The sequence below is a fragment of the Amia ocellicauda genome, chromosome 20 (assembly GCF_036373705.1).
Source record: "Amia ocellicauda isolate fAmiCal2 chromosome 20, fAmiCal2.hap1, whole genome shotgun sequence".
NCBI lineage: Eukaryota > Metazoa > Chordata > Actinopteri > Amiiformes > Amiidae > Amia > Amia ocellicauda.
This window is the reverse complement of record NC_089869.1, coordinates 8,463,666-8,488,175: the sequence shown is the minus strand read 5'-3', so window position 1 is coordinate 8,488,175 and position 24,510 is coordinate 8,463,666. Positions and strand designations below refer to the sequence as shown.

Here is a 24,510-nt window from a genome sequence, read left to right as displayed (position 1 = left end):
ATTGAAATTTCTGCCAATTCTTCATTCTATTGGCAATGTGCTTCAGCATAATATTGAGTTATACGATTCAAATTGTGCTATCAATTGTTCGCACTACAAAATAAAGCTTTTGCCTTTTAATTCCCCTGGTTCGAGAGAGGTTGTGCCATGAAGTCAAATAAATCTGAATAAAAGACATCACTGAAAGACATTCATTTTCTTTTAAACAAGAAAGGTTTATACCAAATGTATCCAATGTCTTCAATGATAAAATATCCATGAAGTGATTGTTACATAAAGAGAAGATTTCCAGATTGTACAGCAGCCTATATTTTGCCGTGCCCCTTCTTTCAAAAGAGTGTCGAAATACATGTGGACAGCGACGTGTGTGCATATAATGACAATGACAATGGCGCAGTTAATACGTTCCCTGTTATACACCATGTCATTAGAATACTTTTGGAGTTCACGGCACTAGTCTGCTTTGTAAGTAACTAAATCACAGAAATGCAAATTTAATAGAAGGGATTGAGTGCAAAAACGATAAGCACTTTTCTCATCTCCCTCTACAGAATATTGGATAGCAAAAGTTACCTCACGCCCTTCCTGCAATCCCCTCAAAAAGGCATTTCAAAGGGAACGCATAATCTGTGAAAATGATGAGAAGACGCGTTTTGGGTTTGAGGTCGCAAAATGAATTCCCCTTAGACCTCCATCTCTGTGGTTTCTGTGCCGTATCAAGGAGAAGTGGTGCGTGTGTTACAGGTTACACTTTCTTCTAATGAGGTTTAGACTAATCCAGTAGCTCCATCTGGTGCCTGGATATTTGAATTTCCTCATCACAAACAAAGTGGATTCCACTACATATTTTGGAAGGTAACTTGTTAACCCCCAAATACAGCAGAAATTATAATATTTTTCTTCTGTACCATGAGCATGGCATAAGAAAAGTAATTTAAAAGTAGGTTTCATTTATATGCTAATTGTGGATCTCCATATGCATTTGCTGGTTTGAAACGGCTGAGTGCAAAAATGTACTGCGTTTCCCAGGGAGGAAGGAAAAAGTCAGGTTTTCAAAATTGATCTAATAAGTGAAAGAGCACCTTGATGCACACCAACTTACTGGCAGGTGCTTTGGCATCATAACTTCATATTTTAAATTTTTCCTTGGATTTCTTCTTGATTTTAGCTTGCTACACAACTCGTATCTGTTGGCCCTTACTGTAAGAAAAAAAATCTGACTTTCCGTGGCATCCTTCTCAAGTCGTCAAATGAGAGCTATTGCTTTGCCGGATCGCGAGGTGGTTTTGGAAACACACGGGAGGATCGATGCAAGTTGGCTGCTGAATGATCTTGAAATCTCAAGTACTATCATCAATCAGGAAACTGCCCCCAGGTCAACAAAAGGTGAAAGACTAATACAAAGCCGCTCTGCTTTGCTAGACAAACTACCCCATCGTAATAGAGTGTCACAATCCTGGCTTTGATGAACTGAAGACAAGAATGAAAAAAAGTATCCTTAAGAAGCTGCGCATGTTGGAATCCTGCACTGGAAGTGAACCTGCAACCTGAAAAATGCGTTGCAGGCCAATGAGCACTACAATGACTTATTTGTGGGCAACCTGGAGGGCGGTTGTCAAAAGATGCCACGAGCTATGCAAGGTGGTGCCTTTTTAATATGAGGAGGAATGGCACTTTAAATGATTTTGAGTGTTGTTAATAAATAATCTGGTCATTACGTCTGTAGTTGGGGAACAATACAAAATAAACAAACTACAATCCAGAATACGTGGAGGCATAGAGCACATTGCGTTGGCTATTCGTAGAAATAAAAAAAGACGATTAAAATGATTTCCCAGGAAAAGGACCGCTCACAGGGACCATTCCTTTATTCAGATGCAAAGAGACCTGCATGGCTTGCAGCTTTTGCTAAAATAGTCACACATTAGCTTTTAAGGTAATTCAGGAATTCGTATAGAGTATTTCTTCCTTTAAAAGTTAAATGAATCCATTCCCAATATGAAGCAAAGCATCCTGCCTTACATTCATGGCTATTTTGAATAAATTGCATGGGGGGTGGGGGTGGAGGGGAACAACAATGTTATATCATTTGATTTATGTTCTTGACATACACGCATGACCAGATAATGTGTTGGATAATTTGAATTGTACCGCAGGAGCTTTCTGTATTAGTGTTCTTGGTTTACATAATCAGTTGGGGTTTAATGCTTTGATTTTACATATTCTTGCTAGATTCTATGCACCTGTCACAAACTAACTAGATCTTACTTACACGCAGCTTTGATACCTACAGATAATGATCTGGGCCTGAAGCAGTTCATTTGCTGGGCAGACAGCTATTGTCTTGAAGAGATCTGTGAATCTCTGGGAAAAGTATTTAAGCTCAAGACTGCCATCAAGTGGCACAACAAAGAAACAGTCAGAGATGGCAAACCAGCACTGTTTATCCCATTTTCTCTGCAGCTGAACAATAAAATAAAGCAACAGCATTCCTGGATGCAATTTATAGATGCGTACATGTAGAGGTTTAAATATAAACTTGCAGAGTTTATCGGAGCGTGTGCTAATCCTCTGGACATGTCTGCATAGCACACTACTGGTCTCAAATTATGCTGATACACAATATTCAAATAACAGCTGCCTGGGATGTTAATGTGTGACATTTGTGTGTAAAACAACCCCTTTCTACCAACTTGATCAAGGCAAAGAATGACAGCAAACACCGGGGTTTCATTGAAAGAAAAAGTACTTTTAGGTAGTGTTCATAAACAGCAGTTATCACCTGCAAGATCAGATTATTCTCCCAAAATAAGTGACAAGTTCGCCATCTCCTGCCTGTGACCCAATTGGACCTCATCAATCTGAACCTGAAGCAAGATGGATACTTCTTTCAATAAAAAATGTGATCCAGTCCAGAAGAGACTTCCAATGTAACTGTCCAATCCTTCACTGTGAATTCCTCCCAACGAGCAGTTAAACAGAATTTTTTTTTCCTTTACCTCTGACCTCCCCAATGCAAGCCTATCTATCTTCCTGACATGTTATCTCTATAGCAGTAGAGACAATCCTCTTAAGTTTGTCTCCGCCTCACTGCGGGATATTTTAACTCTGACGCCCGAGTTCGTTAGCGGCTTAAAAGTGAGAAACCGTGAGAAAGTGTTTTATCCTCTCGAATTCCGAGAAGCGGCTCTTGTACGTGTGTTTGATACTTCAGAGTGAAGCTTCCAAAGTAGTTTAGTAGCCTACAATGTATCTTGGCATTGCAGGAGAAAACCAATGATGACATTTTGGAAAAATGCAGTGATTAGATGGAAGATGACTGAAAACAGTTGATTTCCAACATCTCATTCACAGGATATGTTCATGAATGCTTTTCCCCAGCCCTAACAAAATATTAAACAAAATGCACATTGTTACCCTTCGAATCATTTTAACTTGGTTTGACTTTCACCTGCTGTTGCTCATGATGAGAGTGACACACATTGTTTTTAAAAGGTATAGTTGTCACTGATAGAAAACAATGAAAGAATCTGTTAGTGTCCTTTGCATGTAACCAAATGCAATCACTAGAATATGTGATTGATGCATTTTATTCATGTGCCAGCTGTGCATACTCCTGTTTTGAGACTATTATAATGAGCAGATTTGGGAAACCATTTTCTTCTGCACCTGTTAGACACCGTTGCTTAATTTACACTTTCTAGTATTTTTACAACCACAGTGAAACCAGAGAGAGAGTCACTTGAGAGTCAGCAATCAATTGACAGGCAGCTGTTATAGACTATCCTATTTACATAAAAATATTTAAAAATGGACAAAGTGCTATATTCCTTTATAGATTGATAACAAGAGCTATCGAATTGAATGCACTTCTCCAATAGTGAGGTTTCAGAAGGACACATGGACATATATCCATAAAACTGCTTCTCCAAAACATTAAATAAAAATTAGTAAAATGTGAGCAAACCACGAAACATTACTTTCTCTAGTGCATTATTTTACAGTTAGGTATGTTACAAAATGCTGACCTTGCTGTAATACGTAGTCCAAAGTATATTTTTGTGCAGTGTGTGTGAAAGGCATTTCGCTTTGAATTAATTTACTGAAAGCTCTCTGTTTGGTATGTGGAACAAGGCTTGATATGAAATAAAATGTTTTTGAAGTATTTTTTCCCCAACTTGCCGATAACAGCACAGCACCCAGGAGCGATGTAGTTGTCACAAACAGTTTTACAGGATGTCATTGGTTTTACACGCTGTGACAACTGAGGAACTCAAAACTCTCTGCGTCTCCCTGAGGATTTGACTCATGAATTGCATTTCCTTTGAAAAATAAACTTCTTTTATTGAACCAGAATGGTAATGAACCTATCCTAATATATTTTTAAAACAATTATGCCTATCATCAATGTGACCCAGCTGTCACACAATTCATGTGCTCTGGAAGATATTTTTTAGTTTAGCAACTACGTTTTCAAGTTTTGTACAGAACTCTCTTTCCGAGTCTGTATTCAGCAGCTGTGGGCCGGTAAGAATACAACAGGTCACTGCTAGAACAGGACTGGGTGTTTATTTAAGCCTGTTATACTGACATCACGGTCCTGGATTGTGTAACAACCTTCTGCACTGGGGCTTGATTGACAGTTGGCCATTCTAGAATTAGAGGATATAAGAGGGAAAAACTCCACTGTTGACTGCAAATAGAAATACAAATCCTATTATTATTATTATTTTTGTCATTTAGCTGACGCTCTTATCCAGGGCGACTCATTTTACTGGAGCAATCTAAGTGCTCAAGGGTACAACAGCACTGCCCCACCCGGGATTTGAACACACAAGCTTCCAGTCATGAGTCCAGAGCCCTAACCAATACTCCACAGTTCTGCCCGTTTATGTGTATGTCCAAGTCCATTGTCTTACCTGGTAGAGAGCCAGGGAGTGTCCATACCTCTGAAGAGGACCACTGTTTATTGGCACCACATTCCAGATACTGCTCTCTAAATTGTAACTAGAAGGGGGAAAAAATAAAAAAAATCTGATTTTAAGAGCAGATATTACTAAACGGAGACAGAACTTCAAACGATTCAATGTAAATGTGGATTTTGGCAAACTCTATAGATTCTCCAAATCCAAGTTTAATAAACATGTCAGTGCTTTACAAGTCCACTCAATTAATTCAACTTGTGACTCTGGGAGAGAGAGAAGGAACAGAGTGAGTAAGTGAGCTTATTAGCTTTACACAAAACTTCTCGGGTCTTCAGAGACCGAACAGACTCCTGCTCTGGATAAGGTCAGCGATGGGGGGTGGGGGGACTGCGCTGGCGGAGACAATGAGACGCACTTACTTTAAAACCATTTGAAAGGAGCTGTAGTTGAAGGTGTAGCCGCCGATCACCCACATGAACTTGCCGTGCACCACGGCCTTGTGCGAGGCCCTGCCCACCGACGGGCTGAAGGGCTTCACGTTGGGCAGCACCCAGTATGACTCTGTGGAGGGAACTGTTAAAGAACAGTCTGGGCCTGGGCATGGGGGAGAGGGAAGAAGAGAAAAGAGGAAAGATGAGGAGAACTGACAATTTTTTAAACTATAGTGTAAGTAATTCAAAGAGCGTTATCGGAGCACCGATATTATGGGTCAATATTGGCCTTTTACAGAAGTATCTGTATCGGCACATATTGCTCCAATAATGTATGGATACTTTTTCTCAAACTATTGGCTAATTATTTTTTTTCAAATTACCATAAAATCCATCGTCAGCACTGAGAAAAAATAAATGCATGTTTATTTGGTTTTACATTCGTTATTATATTTATTTACCATAGTTTAACAGTTCTGATGTTTTAGTTTTCTGTTGGAAGTTCCGAATCTCAGCACAGCACTGCGGTGAAACGCAACATTACCATATACTATGGCATAGAAGTGCATTTTTACTGCAAAGTGAATTAAATCACTTCAGAATTCACAACAGCAATTAAAATAAAGAAAAACAGTACATGTTTGCTGAAGATGCTGACTTGATATCAGCATGCAAAAACCATCTCTAAATGACAAGCAAGCTCAGATTACATTAAAACAATCCTACAGAAAATGAAATGAAGAAACGCACCTCTCAGACAATGTTGGATAAAACTACAACTATACACGAGATTTATAAAACTTCAAATCCTACTATCCAAATCGTGTTTTGGATAATGTATTTATTTTTGCAATGTTTAATCTGTGGTTGCTATTTATAATGAAAATTAATGGTATATGCTACATATTTGTCTCAATTTCTCAGACAATTTGCGGGATTGCGATATTTTCATACTGTAATCACATCAGTCTAGAATATCTGTTGGACATTTCACTGGTGATCGTATTCTACTGCTGAACCTGTGTACTAGAAAGTCTGTTTAATAAACCCTAATCCAGCTGGAAAGCAAGCTCACTCGTCCGGCCTGAAATTGACGCCATGAGATAGAATCAAACCCACAGCCTTTTGTATGAGAGTCTGCAGCAGGCCCTACATGATGCATGAACACAGCAGCTCAAAGTTGATGTGTTTGTGTAAGCTCAGCCCAGGCCTTAGTGTTGCTACAGTCTATAATCTATTTACTTCCTAGGCAGCCAAGTAATCACACAGCGCTGAGACAGGTTAAATGTAACCTTGTGCTAATTAGAGTGGCTGCAGAGTTGGCACATCCCACTTGGCTCTAATTGGATTATTCATTTTCCCATGAAAGAAGGCAGGAACACCCAGTCGCAACCTGATTTCTCATTAACAAATCTCCCTCACACTCACACTGGTGTCAGACTATTAATAGAATTAATTACCATTTTGAGTCCGTGTCATCCACTACTTCCCCTAAAGTGAGAGGAGAACATCGACACTGTCGCTCCCTAAACAGTAAACAGTGGTTCATCATACCAACAGAGAAGAGACTTGATTGCTAAGGGATATTCAGATTGTCAGCTATGGGGGTGAGATTGGAATTAGTGGTGTTTAAATTGCTTGAGTTTAATTAACCTCCGCTGTGAGTTGAAGTACCAGGCTTGTGAAATATGCACATTTTCTTAACCTGTAGAGGTACCAGGATCCAGCTAGATAAATAAATATGTATACACAATTCTATACTTCAGGGGTCTAACCAGTGGATTATATGTAACATTCCCATATTGTGCAAGGTCAATAAGAATCTCGGCAAGTTATTAATAAACTGAAATGCTGCCTTTTATCCTGTTGGAAATAGATTCTCCTGTGGTAACAATAGGTACTCTACAAATGTAGCCTTGCTTATTACAGTGTATTTTTAATCATAATAGTGATATTACTAGTGCTAATCTGACTATAACAAGGAGAGCAGCCCACTAGTAGAAATAAAAATTGCTTGTCTGCGTGCGATAGAGAAGTCTGTCAAACTAACAAACTGCAAACAACTCCATCCATATGCAGTCTAGAAGATATGACCTTTAGATGCGAGTGAATAAGTGCAGTAATTTATTTTGCCTCTTGGTGGCAGACATGGCCAACAAAAGCATTTTCAAAGTCTAACATTTCTTTCCCCACATTTTTTTTTTTTTTTTTTTTAAATGGAGATGTAAAGCTGGATAATTAGGGAATTACTAACATCCCTTCTCTGTAGATTCTATAAGAATCTGCCAAGGTCAATGGCATCTTGTGTGTGTGTGTGTGTGTGTGTGTGTGTGTGTGCGCAAGAGAAATTTAGCACCAGTTTGGCAATTACGCTTAAACCACTGAAACATTTCTCCAGCACAAAGTACCAAGCAATAAAAAAATATCAGTCAGTGGTTTGTTTTTGTTTAATTCTATTTCGCAATTTGAATCCCAGCCTGGTGAAACGGCAGTGACAATCAGTAATGTCACAGCTGAGCAACGTCCTCTATGTTCGTCCCACAGCCATGGGGAGGTCCTGCCCGAGGCCAGGGCCCCAGAGGTACACCTCCAGAGGCCGTTCAGTGCTGGTTACTGCAGCACTGTTATCGAGCGTCTCCGACAGTCCTTCATCCCCAACCCAGGGCACAAAGCACAAACACGCTTTCTGACAGCAGCTCCCAAACCGATCTCTGGCAACACTCAGGCTTAATAAATAGTTGTGCCGCAGTAACACAAATGCATTGACGGCATTTTTCCTTTTGTCAGGGTACTTCTGCTTTCCAGTAACGTGCAGAGGATATTAAAAGGTCAGAGGCTCACAGGGATACATGGGAACTTGTGTGAAACCAAGGAAAACAATAAAACCTGTGGTTGGATATCAGTGTGTGGGGAGTTTATGCCATTCAGCCCCCTCCCCGTGCACATTAGTGCTGCTTTTGATGTTTTAGTGTTGAAAATGACACTTAATGGGTTTAAATTCCCTGATGTCTCAGTGTATCATTAGGAAGTCTACCTTTAAACTGGTGGCTTGGGAATTGGTTCTCCAGCCAGCAGAATGTGTGGATCATATCTGGCTACCATAGAGTTAACGCTTCTGGGGTGCCAAGGTGTGATGGAGTGAGAAAACTGTTAGATGTCTTAATTAAAAGGAGTATGTAACTGACACTAACACGAAGGATTAAGCTCCTAATACTAGAAGTCACCGAGTTCCCTTGATCTACATTGACAGGTCACACATGCAGCCATTGCGTATTAGAATCCTAGTGAACAATGATATATAAAACACAACATGTAAAGTGTCCCATGTTTCATGAGCTGAAATGAAAGATGCCAGAAATTTCCCACAAGCACAAAAAGCGTATTTCTCTCAAATTTTGTGCATACATTTGTTTACATCCCTGTTAGTGAGCATTTCTGCTTTGCCAAGATAATCCATCCCCTTCCAGGTGTGGCAGATCAAGAAGATGATTGAACAGCATAATCAAAACACAGGGGCACCTTGTGCTGGGGACAATAGAAGACCACTCTAAAATGTGCAGTTTTGTCACACAACACAATGCCACAGATGTCTCCAGTTCTGGGGGAGCGTGCGATTGCTATGCTGACTGCAGGAATGTCCACCAGAACTGTTACCAGACATGCCTCCGTCGTCATTTTAGAGAAATTGGCAGTACGTTCAACCGTCCTCCCAGCCGCAGACCACGTGTACCATGCCTGCCCAGGACCTCCACATCCAGCTTCTACACCTGCAGGATCGTCGGAGACCAGCCACCAGGACATCTGATGGAACTGTGGGTTTGCAAAATCAGCAGAATTTCTGCACAAACTGTCAGAAAGTGTCTCAGGGAAGCTCCTCTGTGGCTCGTCATTTTCACCAGGGTCTGGACCCGACTGCAGCTCTGGTGGACGTTCCTGCCCTCAGCAGGCAATCGCACGTTCCGTCCAAATCTGACACTTGAAATAAATTCATTAGGCCCTAATCTATGGATGTCAATGAACTGATTTCCCTATATGGGCTGTAACTCAGTAAAAAAATCTTTGAAACTGTTGCGTTTATATTTGTGTAGTTTCATTGTGCACTTTTAAACTGCGCTTTATTCAAATGCAATAACCCTCTGATTTTATTGCCTTGTAATCATCCGATGGTTAGATTATTTTTTCAATTTGTGCAAATTTAAACGGCATCAGTAAGCTTTACTTTCATATAAACATTTTTAATTCTACTTGAGCATCAAGCCCATATTTAATCACATTTGGAACCTATAGCCTTAAGCTCCATATCAACATGACCACTAGAGGTCTGTAAAAGACCACCGCAAATAACTTTCAGCTGCACATATGGAGAATAATAAAGACCATATAATTTGCATGGCCTAATGATAATCCATTTGGAAGTGTAGATCTGGTACATATACAGATAAAACAAATACACTATACATCCTCAGATATCCTGCCCTAGCTTCACTTCTTCACCCAGGCAGAATTCCAGATAAGCTGCCTTTATCTGCTCCGCGGCACCGGGTTTGAAACACAAAAGCCTTGCATTTTCCAAAGTCACCGCCTCCTGCGCTGGGGCACAGCCAAATACCTGACAGACTCTACGCTGTCTCACTTTCTTCCTTGGCACCAAGTATTTCCTCTTCCTATGCCATGCAGGATACTCTATAGCTGCAGCTGCCCTGATCCCAATATGGCAAGTAAACTAATACCCTCATCCCCATCCCTGCCACTTCAATTTCTGATGCAGAAACCATTAAGCTGGGATTTACTGCCGTGTCAGTAACCCTGGTTTGCGAATTGAATGGTTTAGCATTTTGTCCTAGATCCATTTACTTTTTAATGTAATAGTCTTTAAAATTGAACATATACAGTACACACTTTAAATAACCAATTGTATTTTTTGTGAATTTTGCCTTTGCGTCTCTTTTAGCTCAACCAATGAAAGTAGTGTTGTGCATCAGCTACTGTTAAAAACCTTCACAAATTTAAACTGTGGCCCCTGAAGTTCCTACATTAATAATAATTGTTATTACCATTACCCCAGGCGCATGAAAGAGATGCCATCCAGAATTTGGAGCATTGTAACAGAACAGCTGATCCAAACGACCTCCCGAAATCACACTAACACCACTGCATTTCAGCTGAATCTGTATAATTCGCGATGACAGTGCAAAAAAAAAAAAAAAAATGTTTTTCGGATGCATGCATGAGCGTTACATTTGGATTCAGCAGGGAGGCATGGTCTTGCAAGTTCAGCATCCTTCCTTCACATGCAGTTGTGGCCTTTTAATCGCGCCTCTTTTTTCCTTTCTGCTCTAACACTTTGCATTCCAAAGAGCGAAGCTACGGAGTGTGACTTGCTCCCTAGCGGGTATGAGTCACACACATCACACAACTGAAGCCATGTGGCACTAATACTGTCAATTGGAGTCACGCCGCAAATAATGGAAAAGAAGGAGGGGAGGGAAAAAAATAAATTAAAAATAAAGAAAGGTTTTCGAAGGAGAGGCTCCCTGATCTTGTGATAAATGTGCAGGCCAGTGAGGAGGAGCAGTAGAAAACAATATTGGCGTTTCAATACTTTTTACCCGCTTCTTTCCCCAGACATTCTTATTTTAGATTCTCATTTTGATTTAAAAGTTCCTACAGAAATCATTTTGTTCTTTTTTCACCCCGAACGTACCGTGAAATAACATTAGACGCGAGACGAATCCCGGGGTCATTAGTTGTTGGGCTGTCCGAGTAACAGCATAGTGTGCGATTGTGTTCATGGGCCAATCTTCTCAACTTCACACAACACAGAGGAGCTTGAGATTCCATTTTGATCGGATTATAAATCTCATCGATACTGCATGTGCGTCTTCTTGTTATTAAAATGCATTAAAAATATATTGAAGCATTTTGCCGTCATCAAAACGTTGGCATTTCACTCTTATGCTAGTATATCAGACCACAAACAAACACTCACTTCACCCAGGGGATACCCATTTAAACATATTGGCACTGCACAAATAACAGGGAGCTCCAGATGAAGGAAATCTCTTCACACCGGTACCTTGCCAGCTATCGTTGCAGACGCACAGCTTCTCCCCAGTGAGGTCGCAGTAGCCGTGGTCGGGGCTGCCGCAGTTGTTCTTGCAATAGGGAATGTCGCAGGCCTCCCCCTTCCAGTATTTGTCGCATTCACAGTACACCCTGCTGGCGATGGAGTTCCCGGTCGTACACTTTCCATGGCCAGAGCAATTGTTGGGGCACGAATTAATTCTGCAAATAATAATACGGAAAAAAAAAAAAAGATGATTTATTCATAGTATCTGATAAAGGAGAAAGAGAACATGATATGGGTCTTCAGTGGTCCCCCCCCACACAGTGTAGCCCATTGCCTGACCTTAGGCCTCACGTAGAAGAGAATGGTGATAATGGAGAGGATTAGTCAATGAACAGCCTATTCACATAAAGGTTCATATAAAGACTTGAGTGAGCTGGGGTCAGATCCCAAATGCCCCCCAAGAGTGGGTGCTTCTTGGGTGTCATTACTATTTAGATTTCGAAAACAATCTACATCATATCATTACAGGAATGGATATGTAAAATGCAAATAAATGGAGCTAAACTTTAAGACTTAAACCATTTTCATTTTGAAACTACACTGCCATTGCTGTACAGGCAAACTTTTAAGGAAAGAAGTGCAGTATTTTAGTAAGATCATTAGTAGACATTTCAAATCCCACAGTAGGACGTTTTGTTCCATTTCTGTGCTGTTTACAATTTGCTGCTGGATATGAAATTCTTCAAATACAATCCAAAAAGGTATGACGCAAATTATAGCATGTGCATCTGGGTTTGGTCTTTTCACTGTTTGCAAAATAATTAGGACTTCTATCTACTGCAGTTTAAACTTGAGAAAACCAGTAGGGAATGGTCACCTGATTAGATACACCAACTGTGCAACATAAAATCAGACTGCAAAACACTCATGAAACCGACCGGTGTGTTATTCCAAATTCATTGCAATGAGAGCATTTCTGTTGGAAATTCACATATCCATGCAGGCCAAGGCTCATTTTGCAGAGATTTTGTGTTACAACTGAACTTACTATATAATACGTGCAACTGTCTGCAACATGTGATTTACAGTTTACAACAAGCAGTTTACACAAGAACATTCCTATACATGTGCATTCATAAAACTGGTGTTGTAAAATAATACCATTTCACAGCTGTCATTTGTAGTATGTAAAATGAAAACTTAACTTTGCATTTCTGTGATATTTAATAAGCTGCTATTGATCTATACTTTATAGAAGATGCAGCATTTTACAAAAATGTGAGTGCCATGCATCAACATAAAATTTTAACATTTGTCTTGCATGTTCAAACAAGATGTTCTATTGTGTTATGTGGCTAAAAACAATGTCTAGTCCAAGAGAGTGCACTGTCATGTGTTATATGTTTATTTGTATTGATCAAAGAGAAGGTGAAAAGTGTGCTTTCAGTGGCACTGTGCTTTTGACCAATTTCAGCCAATAAAAATGTCCAGACAACAACAGTTCTCTGTAAGCCTTGGTTAATGTTCTGTAATGCTGTGTGCACCAGGAGCAGAAAGCATGCTGCTCAACAGTGAGACGGGGTTAACAGTTTGAGAGAGATTTTAGCAGTGACGCATTGGGTTTACATTTTCTCCAAGACGAGAGCATTCAGCTCTTCAGGGGTAGCTGCAAAATAAGTTGATCTTCACCCCTTCACCTAAGAGCTATCGCATCAGAAACTGCAAAAGTACTGAAGTATATTTATATTTATTCACCAAACTTCATGTTGAATTGAAATCAGCATTGCATCTATTAATCGTAAGTCGAATCTTACACAGACCGTAAACGTTAACTGAGAAACGCTTTCTGCAGAGAGTGATGTTTAAGATGGGAGTTCCCTGAATGAAACCAACTATTTTTAGAGTGCATGCTTTAGAGATTTACACCTCCCCATAAGCCACAGTTTAAGAGGAATTTGTACCGATCTGAAATATGAACTGTACTTAAACATGTGACCCAGCAGATATTTATAGACAAACAGAAAACGAGGGGAGTGAGCCCTGCCACTTTTATTGGCATTTTGGAAAAATGACGACATGCTCAGCGAATTATCAACACAAGATTTAAGGAGAAAAATGGGTTGTGATAGATAGAGAATGAGTGACATCATTAGTACATTTTCTTCTGTTGTAGTATAATCTCTCATCTATAAGATAAATCATCCCTTAAAACAGGCCAGACAGTCGTGATCATTGCATTATGCTTTTCAGGATAGAGTGCTATGCATTATTTATGTTATATAACAAGCAGATCTTTACACTTTTAATTTACACATGGAAGTCAAGTATAATTTCTGTGTAAGGCCACAAGTATTTGTCAGTGCACAAGCCCTTGAATACGGAATATTCATTTATTTGTTGGGGGGGCGGGAAATCAATCTTCCTCAGCAATGTAAAAGGGATTAAAATCCAATGGGATGGTGATCCCACAAAACAATCCCGCTTTTCATACCAGCAAGCTCTTCTGGAAAACCAAAATAACTAATTGGATTCCTTAAGTACTACATTCCCAAATAAATAACCTTTTCCTTCTACCTCAGCTCTCAAACATACAGAGGGGATAAAAGAGCAATTTATCTGCATTGGGGATGTCAGTAAAACAAGTCAATGAGCGCTCCGAATGAATTTCCATCTTGCAGCTTTACAGGTCACTGCCCTGGGGTTTGTCTATGAGGATCAATGAGTCAACAGTAGTACCACCAACGGACTACCCAGATAAAGGCTTGTGCAATCCAGCTCCTTCGGAAACGAAAAAGCAGCCCCTTGCTTTTGTATTGCCCCAATCCAACAGAGGAATGCATGACGGAGGGGGCGGCAGCGCAGTACTAGTGTGTGTATTTGAAGTGTCATGAAAATAATTGAATTGAACCACAGAGGTAATCCATAATAAAAATCCCAAGTTCAATGTCCATTACAATTTTAATGTGGGTCTGGAAACATCTCTGTATAATAGCATCAGACGACTGGGAAACCACGCAGGCTTCTACACAACCCCATGACAAGAGCGCCTCCTTCTACATCCCTTCAGTCTCTCTTCCAAGGTTTCCGAAATGTCAAGACTAATAATGTCAAATAGTTAAGACTGATGGTTTCAATTGGAGTATCTTGGAGGAATGAAAAACTCCTTTAAAGCCATTCTAGAATCTACCCCAAAAGTACTTCAGGGATCCAGCGCCTGATACAGTATATTAAATAATGTAAAAGTAAGTAGACATCAATAATGGATCAATAGAAATCCAACTTGTCCATTTCAAAAATGTCAGGGGGGGGTGGTTCTTTATTTTGAATGTAACTGCACATCGAAAGTGTGGAAACTATATACTTAACTATATATATTTAATTACAGGGAAACTTTTGCATATTTGCATTTCATTTTATAACGCGATTCATGTCTTTTATTTTCTCCCTGGAAATAGGATATGAACACAAATGGGGATTGGGCGCATTCATACTTGTCTGAAAAATTAAATTAGTATGAAAGGCAATTCAGAACATACTAGAGGCCATTGACTTTATACAACATATTAAGGTCATCCGGAGGGCGAGAGAACAATTCATTCCTGCTCTCTGGTCTAATTTTACACTAGGTCAGATGGTGGACATGAATTTTGGCAGCATGTGTCTGGGAAGAGAATGGGGAGCCCACCGTAGCTCCCCTGGACAATGTCGTGGGTATGAAAATAAAATAAATGTCAACATGAAAAACATCTAAATATATACTAGATTGGTTAAAGCACTTTCCTGGACTTCCCTCATAGCTGTTATGTGCCAGGAAAGGGCTGTGATCCCACAAGCTGCAGGAACATTGATCTCATCCACAGAAATTGTAAGAACATCACCGCAGTATTAATCCCACTTATATTTTCACAAAATAATTGTATAAATGGGTCCCTTTCAAGTCTGGGCAGCTATTTTCTAATGTCAAGTCTCTGTATTGAAGTCTTGGTAGCTATCATAAAAACAATGTACATTTGTTAAGGCACAGTAGTATTCCATTAATCACATTCATGCCAAGCCCGCAGGACAATGACTCGTGTGTATGAAAGGTTCGTTTAAGATAATATGCAGCCCGGCAAACGAAATAATTTAAAACTATCGGGACTGATATGAAAGGCAGCTGTGTGGTCACAACCTGAATGAAATGTTGTGGGATGAGCTTGAGAACAGGGAAGTGTAATAATGCCCACAGAGTTCGCAAATCAGGTCTGAGAGGTAAGAGGGAACAGACATCAGTTAACTGGGATACACGGGACAGCATGCCAAGACTATCTGTGTGTAGAAATGATCTGTAGTGGAAGAGGTGAGAGAAGTGCAGTTTATACTTCCATTTTTAGTTGTCTGTCTCAAAGTGCATAATGCTGACAGTGTGCGTTTGTGTAAGAGATGTATATAGAGTTACTGTTGTTGCGTCTACCCCGCCTTAAATTAGCAAATAGTGCTCTCCCAAGCCAGCATTTAATTGACCTCTATAAAACCATGACCTGAGATTGACCATACCGAATACATCCATAACAACCCGGCAGAGATGGGTGAGCAGAGCTACAATAACATCCATCTTCATGAGACCCCAGCTACATATAAACCATTGGAGTAAATTAATATGCCTTATTTAATCTTGAGATGCCTTTAACACAATGGCTTAATATTTCTAATAAGGACAACAGCTGCGTGTCTTGTTTTTGGATTAAAGGTCTACTGAGCAGTAATTCATAACAAAAAATCATATTAAGGTTAGAATTTGTTGCTCGTTTGCGTAATCTCATTATGGAACTGTTACTGGTGAAGAGGTTGCTTCTGGTTGTCTACGTGTGCAGTCTGTGTGATGTCACTCTCGGGAGACATTACACAACTTTGTCCATCTGCACAACCTGCAGAGCCAGCGCTAAACTGGGGTGGGGTGCCTGTTGAGTGTGATGCAGACATGGTTGGCTCCCATAGATTACTTGGGGCAAATCCATGGAATTCCTTCAGACATTTAATAAATTAAGAGTTGATAAGAGATGAACTTTACAACACAACAAAGCATTTTGTCATTGAAGAAGCACGGTGTATAGAAATAAAGAGACGGACTTTTAGTGCATTTAAATATGAACCAAAAAAGTGTACATTAACTGGGACAAACGTATATTTTGTTTGAATATGTATTTTTCTATGGTATGTAACAATAGGTGTGTTTATAGTTGTGTAGCCACCTTTAAGTAAATAAAAAGTTGTGTATTTTAAGAGGACCATGTAAAACAATAGTAACATCTAAAACCGAAACGGGTAACACTTCATTTACGGAACATAACGTTCCACATCTGACTTATCAAATGTTTTTATCGAGTTGGTGTTTTAATGTACAGAATTGTTTTTAAATCTCCAAGCTGGAAAATACCTCACATCTGACATATAGGGTGACTTTATGGGAAAAAAACACAGCTGTGCAGAGCTGTTTACTCAGAATACAGGGAGTTCCCAGGAGTTCTCCTCCTGGCAGAAAGGACAACTAATAATGATGCATAGATGTGTCATTCTCTCCAGGTACTTTCTAGCCCACAGAGAGTAGGCGTGGGCAACTGGAACTCTGAGACATGAGTCAATTCTGACTAGATCGAGTCCTGCCATCATAAAAAGTCCAGTAAATACAGGTAGTCAGTGCAGTTTGTCTTCCCAACACTGGTATAAACATCAGCCTTCTGCATGGGGGGGTTGTGGCAGGGTCATAGCTAAATAAATGACAAAGTAATTAACTCCTCATTAAAATGAAAGTCAGTCACATTCAGGTATTGTGGCAACTGACTAAGCTTTCATCTGCATGTGATTGTAATTAAACATGCTCCCGATACATCTTGTTAACAGTGAACAGAATACTTACGAGTAGAAAATGTGGAATCCAGTTAAATTGTAGGCAGCGTCACTGAAGAAGTGCAGCAATGCATAGCCAGATGTAGTCACTACTTCGGGCACCGTTTCATTGCCACGGACCTCTGGGACTATAAGACCACTGGGAACAAGAGAAATTACAAAAACAAAAGTCAATGTATAGATTAGATTTTAAAAAAATCAACCTTTATTTTACAAGAAAGTTATACTGAGATTACAACAAGCGACTATCATATGTAGAGATGGGGGTTAATTTACTTTGTACTGGCATTTCTGAAATGTTCATGCAATGCAAGAATGTGCGCTTGAAGCTTGCATTCTTACACCCAGACTATAAATAAAAATAATGGTTAAAAAAGTGTGCGTTTGCCAAGCACTTATTCACTGGTGGCCATTTCTTGAAAAGGATATAAATTAGGACAGATTACACTAACCATATAATTAGAACAAACATTGATCTGAATACATGACTTTATGGTTAGGCAATTAATTACAACGGAAAGATTAGTGAAATTAATAGTTTAATGAAGCTCTGCACACCAAGGGGATTTACAGAAATAGATCAAATACACTATAACAGCCTAGTAAAAAATAGGGCATTTTCAGCATGTTACACCAAGACTACTTAGAGCTCAGGATCCTTACTTTTTCAAGATATTTGAACATTTATTTATATACAAACACACCCCTTTACTCTTACTTGGATTTACAAATTCCCTCTCATCTGCTACTGACCATTACAGCCACAGCGGTGTCTCATGAAGACCATGTTTGCGGACAGTGATGCATTAATGGCCGACTGATACCTTAGGTGACAATGGACACAGTTTCCCTAATTAAACCAGCTAATACTCGAGCGGTTTTCCTTGCGCCCTTTTCCACAACTCCAAGACCATGAGGACTAGATGAGCCAGTTACATAAAAGCACTTCTAAATGTCAACTAGGACAGGAGTCCCGCTAACGGAAACCACATCCGATTGAAGATGGTTTAGGAATTATCAACAATATTGATTTTGGAGAGAAAGTCTAAACGTATGGAGTTTGTGGCTCTTGGAGGCAGGAAGGATTTGTCATGTTGTTGTAGCTTTCGTAAAATCAACTCAGTGGCTCACTGGTGACCAGTGCAGGGACCTGAGCACTGGAGTCGTGGGCTCGGAGAAGTGAGTATGTGGGAGTAACTGGAATGAGTTCTGACCATGCTGCAGTTTTGCAAGTGTTTTATTAGGCTGTCATTTTCTTCCCAGAATCCCATTCCAGGAATAACATGTCACAGAATGTCTTCATCTGATTTATAATATATGTCAGCCTCTTGGTGCTGCTTGTAACCAAATACATAATATAAAATGTCCTGCCAGTGGAATGTTGGAAAGCAAAATCAAAACAATTACAGTACTCGCCCATAAAGTTGTAAATCCCTAGTAATGATATATTTAGATACAATATATATTATACAATCAAGGGTGCATACAAATTATATACACTATTATTAATCTCTGAATAAACATGGCTTTGAGACATTGCATAACACTTCATATTGTTTAACTGTCTCAGGAAACTTTAGGAATGTATCAGTATCGTTATGCAGACCCACCATGGTCTATAAAATACCATTTTATAATTAAATCAATTGGATTGGATAAATCCTTCACTTATTCACAATTATTTTACTTCAGTACCGTGTGCATGACTTGTACTGCTCTTGTAAGCATTTAGCCTTCATAAAGACAGATTCAACGTGACATCACACTTTGTAACAAGTGTACTCTCACGCCAGACTTATCAGCACAGCAGAAATTGAGTTCATGAACCACACAAAAACCGACTCATTCATCGGCTTCCTGGCTGCATTGTGTATTAAGGAGCAAGGAACGTGACTGTAGCCTGCACTATGCTTCTTAATAGCGATTTGAAAACAGGTGGTTATATTTCTTGTGTAATGTACATTTTGCTTTATGAGATGCTTTAAAAACGGTTTTCCCATTGGGGCTGGTACTCTGCAAAACGGCGACAGATGCTGACAAACCAGAAAAATGTAAATCTGCAGGGTACACCTGAATTGACAGAAGCCGGAGCAGATGTTGGGGCTGGGGAAAACACTTGCAAACTTCCTCAAAGACAAACACAAAACTCCATTAATTCATTCTTAACCCTGTAAAACAGAGACAGAGCAATCAAACGTAACCAATTTAGTTGCACATACTCACCTAAAGACTGCTATCAAAGGTGCGTATATAGAATCCCCATCATAGACGTACATGTGGTCCCAGCTGCACTCTGTAGCAAAGTGGTTAAACCGTAACCTTAGAACTGTATTTGGGCTGAGAAGAAAAGTGTATACAAAGTTAGACATCGTAGAATTTTTTTTCAGCGTAGATCAAAAACTGGTGTAGAGAAATGGAGATTACTTACTATCCCTCAATCAGCCAGGTGCATTTTGTCTTGTATTTATAATTGATTGGACCATCTGTTAGGTATCCCGACGGCTCAGTTAATCTAAAAAAAAAAAAAAAAGAAAACATGCTTTATGAACAAAATGACCATAAGAATTATATACATAGGTATACATTGTAGCTTCACAGTGAACACTGCTAAAAGCAAAAAAAAGAAAAGCATAATTAAAGTATCACACTTTCTCACAGGAAATAATTACAGGAGTTACACATTCAAAGCCTGCTATTCATGTTTGACAGACCGGAGAAAATGCAAAGCAAGAAGATTGAAAATGAAGCTTTCAGACTATCTAGTACAAGTACCGAATGCCATGATTCGTGGAGAGACGAGGTGTGGTGCTAGCAGTTTCATTAAAATGAAACGGGGCAGATGCGACCCGTCATGTTTGTGAAATAATTGTCTACACGGTGACATGTCTACCGCTGTGCAGTATATTAATATAAAACAAGTCACTGTCTTTAAAAGGCAACATGTTTCCATATCCATCTTTTTAACAGTCGATAAAAAATACTTGTATATATTTAATAATGCATCTTATCATAATGAAACAGAAATTCCATGTATTACAGCAGACTTCACAGAAATCTGTTATTAGAAAGTAACTTTGATTTAAATCTAATTTAGTACTGTATATTTTGCTCTCAGACCATTTCCATGGAAATTAGATTTTATACAGCTTTACAGGATTTTTTTTTTTTTTGATTGTTTTACACATTTCGGAAATCAGCAGTCTTCATTGATTTCTTACGAGCTCAAACTCTGACTCTATAATCCAACAGCTGAAATAGTTACATTCGGCACTTTTTAATCACAAAAAAATGTGTTGCATTATATATGGGATCTAATGCATACTACATTCCATTATTGTGAAAAGAAGTAGACGAAAAATGAGGAATCATTAAAAATACCAGTCCACCACATCGCCAGGCTATAGAAAGCTATTATTGGAAGATGTTAGATAATTTTGCCAGCCTGAATCTGAATTAGATGTTCAATAGCAATGCATACAGTACTTACGAAACAGTCATTAATTTAGTCAATGCCCTTCAGTGACCTTACACAGACCTACATGACCATAATCCCACACTAGTATAGTAATTACTCAATGCCTACGAAATATTACATATAAATAAAATAAATATTCCTTTCTGACTTCTTATATTAGAGTCTGAGAACTGTTCCCACAGGATTTGTGGTTTAAAATATAAAGATTAGCAGATATAAACCATGTGATGAGAACAGGACTGAGTTCAGTCCTTAAATGACTTTTAAACTAAATTTAAAACAAAACACTTAACACACTGTGTACAACGCAGTCCTGCCTACAGAATGAGAACTTTTACTGTGAATGACTTATCACTTTAAATTTCAGTGATACTCAATAGCTAATAAGCCACAGTACGTATTGAATAAAACAAAGAGAAGATTCTTTGTGGTAAGGAGTCCTAATTGCCACATATTTGTGATATAAATCCTTTAAATGGGTGAGGAGAGAAGGCAGCCAGCAGATATATCTCAAACACAGTGCAGCTTTAATTGAACTACACATACACAATGCACAATTCCTCACTTGGCCTTTAGCTCACGATTGCACTAGCATGTCACTATGCGGTTAAGTTAATACAGTAAATGGAGACTTAAAATTCAATTACATGTAGGTATACTTTATGTGCAACATCTTTTCCTAGGGAGGAACATTAAAACAGCTTTTCGACCTCTATTCTTGCTTTTTCTTACACCACACCTTCAAAATGATCATTTCAGATGGGAAGGAATGTAGCACAGTAACCAGGCATAATCCACACAACAGTAAGTACACACTGCCCCTCACATTCATGACTTCCATTCACATTCCAAGGCAAAAGCAATATACAACACTGAAATTATGGTTACAGGGAGGTCGGCGCTCCCCTGGAGAGTAACGGCTCCAGTTCTGGTTTGAAAATCCCATGACCACCAAGCGACAAACAAGGCAGTTTATAAGCCCTTGCCGCAGCTCGGGTCACTTTCCTCGGATTCTTTTCAACTCTGCGACTCTAATAGCAGCGCCAAACTCATTCACGAGGCATTATAGCTAGAGCGGGCCCTCAGTCCTTTCTGTGAATAGCTGGCCCGTATGCTATAGGGTTCCCCCAGTGTGAACATATACCACCCACCTGCATGCCACATCCCCCAGGCTGATGAAGAGGGGGTGAGAATCCCTTTATCGTGGTCACATTAGGACTGGGAAGAAAAAGCCTGAGAGTTTGCTTGTGGTTGTTGCCGGGTTACCAAATTACCCTTCTTAGAAATAATGAACTTGGAGATCAACAAAGACACGACTATGGTGTCAGCGGCTAGTGGCTCCGATAATCGAGCCATTGAAACACACTCGCTAGCTACATCTAGGCGAGACTTCAAACTGTTGAAATCCTTAGTGAACGAGGGCAATTTCTGATCAAACACAAACCCCCAGCATTAAATGTGGTTACAGTTCCAGTCCTCTGTAAAAGTGTATACTGTACTTCCTGTTGGAAGCAGCAGCATGCTTTGTCACACCTCTCATTTAAACCGTACATTTTTCCAAAGTGATGAAAGCAATTGCCCCCGTGTGAAACGTTCAGATCGCAAGTACCATTCCCTCACTGCAAACACTTAATTAAACTAAGTGCATGTTTAGAACATGATCAAAACACATTTGTCTTGGGTTCGGGGGAAAAAAAAAAGGCATTTGGAATAATCAGGTCTTGCCCTTCATACAAGCTGGGTGGGGGGGGGAAGCACCTTGAACTTTCTTGTACATCAAAGACTTAGTCACACTAGCCTTTATCTTCCTTTACTTGAGAATAACCACTCTGTGGAGAACACAACAATACAATAAACCGATGATAAAAGTAATAACGGTAACAGAAGTGAGACGCATGAAAAGCTTATCAGATTCCAGAGCTCAGACAGTTTCCAGACCACTTAGGTTTTCTTCTCAGCCCAGACTAAGTGCCTCGTCTGCAGGATAATTGTCTGCAGTGTCCCAGCACCGTACGTGTCCTGCACCCAGCACAGCCAATATATCCTGCTGCCGAGTGCATCAACATAATGAGCTGAAGCCCGGCTATTGTGTTCCCCAGCACTGCGGAGAACGTGGCTTTTGTTTATGCCGTCAGCTTACAGGGACCTTTTAATGAAGGGTGACCCAAATCTCCAAAAAAAAACGTTTGGGGACAGTGCTCGTTTAATGGAACTAATTATCTGATGCCAATGACACAAGTCAAATATATTTTAAAATAACTAATTCTGAGCAGCAGTTACAACTCGGTATCTCAGTGGAACGGACACATGCTGGGTTTGGTCCAATCAGCATGTAGAGGGCCGCATTTAGGCCAGTTTGAATCCCAAAATGCAGTCTCAGAATCACAATACAATAGCAGCACTGCAGCTATAGCCTTACTACCCACAATGTAATAGTTACAGTACTAAGTGTAGGACAAAAAAGGAGCGGGTAGGGGTTGTGCATCTGTCTTTCTATGTATTTACAGCACAACATATAGAGCTATCTGGTTCCCATTTATCCGATCAAGACTAATGGTGCAGTCAATGTTATGGGTTGCAGCCAACACAACCATCCAGTCCTCGCTTCAATATTTAAATGAGCCTTTACGATCAGTCATGCAGAAAACATCACGATCGGGTTATTTAACAATAAAATGCAGCAATACAGTGGGGAAGAACAGCTGCTCAGCATCAACTGCAAGCAGGCCTGTGTTGGATGCGAGAGGAGGAAGAGCCTTGGACCAACAGCGAGCGGTTGTCTGCACTGCTCATGTCAGCTGTGTGCCCATCACAGCCCACACACGCGGTGCCGTACAATCGCATTGTTCCAGCACTCTGCTTTCAGCCAAGTGCACTAGGCAGTAGCCAAGGCCATGTGCCCAATGAAGAAGCCTCATATCAGTTAACCTTTAATGCACTTAATACAGCAAAAGCCAGAACACATCCCCGTCCCTCAATAATACGACGCATTCGACCATTTAAACATTACGTAAGAACATAAGAAAGTTTACAAACGAGAGGAGGCCATTCGACCCATCGTGCTCGTTTGGTATTTATATATACACCATTGCTATTCTGAGTTCATTCGAGGCCAAAATAAGAAGACTGATTCACTGGATTGAATGTCATGTCAAAAGAAAAAGGAAAACAGAAATAATAATTACAAAATGACATAACATGACTGTTGTATTAAATATTTATTTATAACCATCCAAGGTTCACAGCTCCAGTTTTGTTCATTATAAATGTGTACAGTTTGTCAGGATTACTCAGTTAATTAATGTGTATTAGCCTATATGCAGATGCAGTAGTATTTAGGATAATATTTGCACTTGTATTCAGCATTCGTAGTGATATTTGCACTTGCATTTCAAAATGCATGACCTCAACAACAGGAAGTCATTTGCATTTAAATGCATTTGACCCAAACCTGCAGAGCTCTCAGCCTCATACAGCACACATCGCCAAACTGCAGAAGGCCAAGCTATCATTTAACTGGTAACATTTTACTTCAATCTGGAGATGAATCAAGTCAAAATATTCAGTTGGTCCCCAGACTGCAAATGCCGTGCACCTTTCAACTGATCTTTACATAGACCCGCTAAAAGGAGGAGCTTTCTATGTACCGATAGCTCAGATCCTGCTAGACATGCATCATTCTTCAAAATAAAATATGGAAACCCTTCAACATTTAGAACTTAA

General features: G+C 39.7%; 1 protein-coding gene across 2 annotated transcripts in view; it reads right to left on the bottom strand.

Moving 5' to 3' along the window:
• atrnl1b (attractin-like 1b) overlaps positions 1 to 24,510 on the bottom strand; it is a 300,343-nt gene that overhangs the window by 236,670 nt on the left and 39,163 nt on the right. For both annotated transcript variants that reach the window (XM_066693672.1, XM_066693673.1), the window contains exons 3-8: positions 19,741 to 19,824; positions 19,536 to 19,649; positions 17,323 to 17,451; positions 11,433 to 11,641; positions 5,345 to 5,519; positions 4,920 to 5,007 (exon numbers count right to left, since the gene is read on the bottom strand). In XM_066693672.1, the coding sequence (XP_066549769.1) occupies positions 4,920 to 5,007; positions 5,345 to 5,519; positions 11,433 to 11,641; positions 17,323 to 17,451; positions 19,536 to 19,649; positions 19,741 to 19,824 (799 nt within the window). The remainder of the gene's footprint in view (positions 1 to 4,919; positions 5,008 to 5,344; positions 5,520 to 11,432; positions 11,642 to 17,322; positions 17,452 to 19,535; positions 19,650 to 19,740; positions 19,825 to 24,510) is intronic.